Here is a 6,000-nt window from a genome sequence, read left to right as displayed (position 1 = left end):
CTTCTCCATCCCTATAACCATAATCAATGGAGCTTCGGTCCATTATTAATCTAGAAACGGAGCCAGATAGTTCCTGATAAAAGGGTAAAATAATTTGCTTAGTAATATAACTTATCCAAACACCACACCATCCTCAGATGGATAAAAATTGAAGTGATTTAAGGAGACTCAAATCAAATCATGAACTATCAACTATATAGTTCTTAATAAAAGCAGGGATAAACAAGCAACTCTAGCTAAGCCTAACTCTCATGAAACAAAAACAGCAGCAGAATAGGTTCTTAATAAAAGTAGGGATAAACAGGGAAACCATCAGGAATATTGGAGAAGCTTTAGCTATATGCTGAATGATCAATATAAGGTGTACAAAGAGGGAGGTTATGTGCCCCTAGCAGGTGAGGATAAAAATCTTACCATTAGTGACATGATGAGTTCCCATGGGGATGCATCTTGTTCAAAGGTGGTTCAGCAGCATCCTTCAAACACCTCATTTTTCATAAGTTAGATTATGTTTGCTACCTAGGTGGAGTAACAAATTGAATGAGATTAAAGAGAGAGCAGAGAATATATTCAAAAGAAGAAGTATGCAAAGGAAAGCAACTGAATACATTAAACCAAAAAAAGAAGGGAAACAGAAGTGAGGATCAAGAAACAAACAAACAATATCTTCAAACTTAGGCAACAAATGTCAGAACAGAACAGAACGGAACAGAACTGAATTGTCATAATTATCAGACAAAGTCTTCCCTAAAGCAAAGAAATCCAGTGTTCAAATCACTAACATTTTAGTTAAAGCTTGCTTTAAGTCACAATCCATTTCCACTGCAACTAACCAAATTTCAGTTTTTATGAGACATTTTAAAGCAACAAAATAGTCAAAAAAAATAGCTTAACAGAAATTACATTGGCTACAGCATACTTAAGCAGCAGTGATAGGCACTGCTCGAGCAAAGCACAAGCACAAGCTACGCTAAGAACCTTAGGCATTTAAGAGAGCTCACCTTCCTTATTACATTCAGGGTCTTCGGGAATCATCAATTCATTATTAGGGTCATCTGGTAAGTCTTGGAGCCTATCCTCAAACCAGCTTTGTATCTGAAATCTCCCCGAAAATAAAGGATTAATAAAGAAAGAAACGACATCAGAAACAAAAATTCATCAGCTAAGAAAATGTGTGAACCTCAGTCCATCTAACTGCAGGTTTCCCGGCATGGCCAGCAGAGCGGCTGCACTTACTTAAATAACAGAAGCAATTTATATTGTTGCAAAAAAATATACAATTGAATTGGTTTAGATCGATTTGTGATCTCTACTTTTTCTTTATTGAGAATTAGTTTGAGATTCTACTTCTATGTCATTCTCTCTTTCACTTTATATCTTTTTGGTGATTAATCTACTCTAACCAAGAGCACTCAATCATTATGAATGGGATCGAAGAATAACATGCCAAGGGATTAGAGGAGTTTTATGCCTACAACTACTCAAAGGATAATCTAAGTTTACACTACTTGAAACTTGCATCACCAAGCATGAAGGTTCTGAAAGCAGACTGAGAAACCAAAATGACGAGTTCAGTATATACAAGAGATACGTACTGATGTAGAAATTGTCTTCTTGCCATTGGTGAAAAGAATAAGGCATTTATAGTCAATTGCTTCACCAGCTGCAGCCATTTTATTCCTCACAGCTTTAGACTTACAAGGATGCTAAAGGCACACCAAGAACATGAAAAGGAGGCATAATGAACTAAATTCAGTTTGCAGAAATATAAAACCAAAAACATTTGATCAACCAAGAAGCCAACACTAACACACACATACACACATCGTTTAAGTGTAACCCAAATAGAGCCCGTCTCGGTGCTGCGCTCGAACATGATGGTGAGTTCATTGAGAAACGGATCTAGCTGTAGAAGAACGTAGTAAAAAAAATCAAAATAGCAGGGGTTAGACTTCAAACAAACAGATGTTAATTCTTGAAAAATATTGCATATTCATCAAGATAACTTGCCGATTTTTCCAGCATATTCCGCATTCATTTTTTTTAAATAATAACGATAACAAAAAATGAAGGGAGAAAATCTTTACCTTCACAACACCTCCAGTTTTTCTTCCAGCCAAGACATCCATTAGCGTGGTTTTTCCAGCCCCGCTTACTCCAACCAATGTTGTCAACACTCCAGGCCTAAAAGCTCCAGTAACATTAACAAGCAGCTGCAGCCTTTCTTCTTGTATCCCTTGTTGTTTCAATTCCTGAAGAAATAATTGATATCTTTTAGCCTGCCAGAACAGAACCAAATGTCAAGTTTAGAAAAAAAAAACCCTAAACCAAATATCAGATTAGAACAAAAAATATAAATTTAGAAAAATCAGAAAAAAATGAAGAACCAAGAAAATCAAAACAAAAAATCAAATTCAAAAACAAATAATCAGATCAAGAAAAATTTTGACAGATAATTTACCACGGTGCTGCGAACGCTGAACGTGGCTGACGGAGGTGCGACGAGTGACGGAGATGGAGACGGCGGCGCGACGACTTCAGAGAGGGAGACGGCAACGCGGCGGGTGCTGAACCATGGAGGGAGGAGTGACGATTGAGGGTTTGCGAGAGAGAGTGAGCGTCGACGGAGGGTTTGCGATAGTGAGCGCCAAGGGAGGCCTTACCAGAGTGAGTCACCGCCGAAGGAGGGATACGTGTTTACAGGAAAGACGGAAGGAGCGCCGACGCAGGGAACACCGGCAGAGGTGGCACCTACGAAGGGGTTGCTAGAGAGGGTTGGAACGAGGTTGACCAACGAGTGTTATTGGGGGAGACAGTGAGGGCACCGGCGATGAGCTCTATGTTAGGTGAAGAGCGCCGCCGCCGTTAGGTGAAGAGCGCCGCCGCCGTTAGGGTTTTCGCTTTTAAGGCATTGTTTCAAAGAAGAGGAGGGTGTGTTTCGAAGAAAGGAAGAAGTGTTGTTAGGGGGTTTGTTGTGTAAACTGTTTGTTTCGAATTAAGAGGGGGTGGAAGTTTTTTTTTTTTTGGAACTCTGTGGCCACGCTTATAAAGCGTGCCGAAAGGTTTAGAGGAAACGGCCACGCTTTAAAAATGTAACGATAACGAAATTATTTTGTCACGCTTCAAAAGCGTGCCAATTTCCCTCTATGGCCACGCTTTTTAAGCGTGGCGATAAAAAAGCGTGGCCAAATTTTAAATAAGTGGCCACCCTCATAAAAGCGTGCCGATTTCTCTCTATGGCCACACTTTTTAAGCGTGGCAAAAAAAGCGTGGCCAAATCACAAATTAGTGGCTACCCTCGCAAAAGCGTGCCCATAAATCACTTTTCGGCACGCTTTAAAAGCGTGGCAAGAAAAAAGGGTGCCGACAGGCCTTTTTTCTTGTAGTGTGTTTTGTTTCATTAATGAATTGTGTTGAATTATGATTCATGGCATGGAGCAATGTTGTTGTGATTTGGTTCATTTAGCCAAACCTGTCTAGTGAGTAAGGCTTTATATCCACTGCTTTAATTTTAATGTACTTGAATTATTGGGCGTGTTTCAATTGGTGGAATGGTTTCTACATATCTTTTATGGTTTGAAACAGGAAATCATCACTTTGTGTATCTTTAAAGTTGTTCTTTGATTATTTTTTTTAAGAGGAGTGTTAGGGGTCAGCAACTAACCATCAAATAGCCATCAATGATAATTTTAATGGTGTGAAATTTCATCCAATGACTTACTTTTCTTTACTGGTTACATGCTGACCAAAATTTAATAAAGTTGCTGCCCTAGACTTTTCCTTTTTTCAATTGTCTTGCTCCAATTTCTTCTGTCATTTGAAACATGTGTTCATAGTGTTCATTAAATGCTTAACAGACATACTTTTTGGCATTTACATTTGTGACTAATATTTATCAATTATCATATTGAAAGAACTTTTTTGAAATTTTAACTTATCAATCACTTTTTAGACACTATGTTATGAAATCGATTAGTGAATGTAATATAGGATCTGTATTTTTTATATGTATATTTTCAGATAAAAAGTTAGAAAACTTTTTTTATGTTGTATTTTGGTTAGTTGTAGAATCTTTTCCCTCTTTTTTTTGTAATTTGAGCTAATTCTAAGGCAGGAATATATTTGGATTCACACAAAACTCCTGAGAGTGATATATGGAATCTAACTTGGAGAGGCCATCAATTGTGGAAGATGCTGCAGAAAACCTAAAAGAACAAGACATGAATCCTACGGTGGAGTTGGGTTGAAAAAAAAAAAACAAATGTTGTACTTGTGTATTTACCAATTTCTTTTTGTTCGTGATACTCTTAACCAAGTATTTGATTTAGTTCGAAGCTGCGTAAGAGAACTCATTATAACAGATATTGAAATTGTTATGTATGCTCCAACTATTATCATATCCTTTAAATATTTTTGAAAAGGTGAAAACCTAATTTTATAAACCAGTTTAAAAAACTAGTTTAACCAAACTACAATGAAACTGAATTAAAACCGTTTTAAATAAACCAATTTTATAAGTAAAATAACTAAAATGATCAACAATTTTTATAAACACTTGGTATCTATATATATGTTGTTTATTTCTTTCCTTCCTAATTGGTATAAACACTTGCATATGTATATGTTGTTTTAATGGTATTGTGATTAGAACACGTTATTATATATGTATAGTATCGGTAGATTACTATCCCTATTAGTTGTTAATAATTTAATTTTGAGACATTTTAAGAAAATGTGTCTTTTTGTCTATTTATATTTGACTCTAACTTGTTTATAGTGGGATAAAGTTTTACAAGATAAAGGCAATTTTTAACACAATGATAAAACACAAAATCTTTAATTTCATATGAAAATATATATATATATTTTTTAAGTCTATGAAAAAAATATATATTTTATTTACTTATGTGTATTTGTTATTTGACTTGATAATTTAGTAAGTATATATATCTGAAAATTATTTAATTGACAATTAAAACACCTTTCTATACATATGCAATATATATTACCTTATTCTCTCTATATATTAGTTTAATTAAATTTAAATATTTAAATATTATTAGTATGTGTTATATATTTTTTAAATGTCATATAAATTTAAGAAAACCAAAAAAAGAAATTTGTTTTAGATATAAAAAAAGACAACTTAAAAAAAATTAATATGAAAAAAGATAACTCCAAATAAACTTAGATAATTATTATTTTAGGTATATGGAAAAACGAAAAAAATTTATACAAGTGTTGTTTTAGATATATAAAGGAAAAGTATATGGAACCAAAATATAACCAACCAAAAAGTAAATAAAACTGTTTAATTAAAATCACTTTTTGAATAATATGTTTGAAAACCGCTTCTGAAATTACGGAGCACAAACTAAAATCCGATTTTTCATGGAACCTAAACACATTTTGGCTGATTTTTGGCTGATATGTTTTTGGTTCCCTAATTGTTCTCACGTATAAAAAGGTAACTTAAAAAAATATAGATAAATATTGCTTTATATATTAAAAAATATAACTCATAAAAAGTATTGTAATAAAGTTTTACTAATGTGTTGTATTTAGGTCTTTTAAAACAATTCATACATGAAATTTTTTTTTTAATAGAAAAGACAATGTTTTTTAAAGATGGTCACGAGAAGAGTTCTTTTTTATATAAAAACGGTTGTCTTAAATCAAAGATAATAACTGTATAGTTAACTCCTAAAAAATAGGGCAAATCACTATATTAAGCTAAGGGGAGCAAAAAATTACACAAATCTGCCAAACTAAAAATTATTTCATGAATCAACCAATGCATGTTTATATATAGTTCGAATCAACTAAATTCAAACTTGATCTACACATAATTCGAATCATGTTGCTTCGAATTATACACAAAACTCACGAGTTAAATATCAATTTGGCCCCTGAAATTCAGTCCGATACTCAGAATGACCCCCACAATTTCGTTGGCCTAAATTAGAACCCCCAAATTTGTAATTGTGGCTCTAGCTTGCC

General features: G+C 33.9%; 1 protein-coding gene across 1 annotated transcript; it reads right to left on the bottom strand.

Moving 5' to 3' along the window:
* Nucleotides 1-487: 487 nt before the first annotated feature.
* Nucleotides 488-1,890, bottom strand: LOC110264036 (uncharacterized). The gene is made up of 4 exons (XM_088491943.1): nucleotides 1,825-1,890; nucleotides 1,596-1,706; nucleotides 1,002-1,095; nucleotides 488-519 (listed from the first exon to the last, which is right to left on the bottom strand). Exons 1-4 carry the CDS (start codon nucleotides 1,888-1,890, stop codon nucleotides 488-490), a joined length of 303 nt encoding a protein of 100 aa, XP_088348069.1.
* Between the last annotated feature and the right edge of the window lie 4,110 nt (nucleotides 1,891-6,000).

The sequence above is a fragment of the Arachis ipaensis genome, chromosome B6 (assembly GCF_059453495.1).
Source record: "Arachis ipaensis isolate K30076 ecotype BB chromosome B6, ASM5945349v1, whole genome shotgun sequence".
Lineage (NCBI taxonomy): Eukaryota > Viridiplantae > Streptophyta > Magnoliopsida > Fabales > Fabaceae > Arachis > Arachis ipaensis.
The sequence above is the reverse complement of the archived record's forward strand: the minus strand, read 5'-3'. Positions and strand labels throughout refer to the sequence as shown.

What these genes read in the sequence shown, in the direction of transcription:
- LOC110264036 (XM_088491943.1), bottom strand. Translation starts at nt 1,890, where the DNA reads ATGAACTCACCATCATGTTCGAGCGCAGCACCGAGACGGGCTCTATTT. An exon ending in TTGGGTTACACTTAAACGAT is followed by an intron (nt 1,707 to 1,824) that starts GTGTGTATGTGT and finishes GTGTGCCTTTAG; the next exon opens with CATCCTTGTAAGTCTAAAGC. An exon ending in CCCTGAATGTAATAAGGAAG is followed by an intron (nt 520 to 1,001) that starts GTGAGCTCTCTT and finishes TACTCCACCTAG; the next exon opens with GTAGCAAACATAATCTAACT.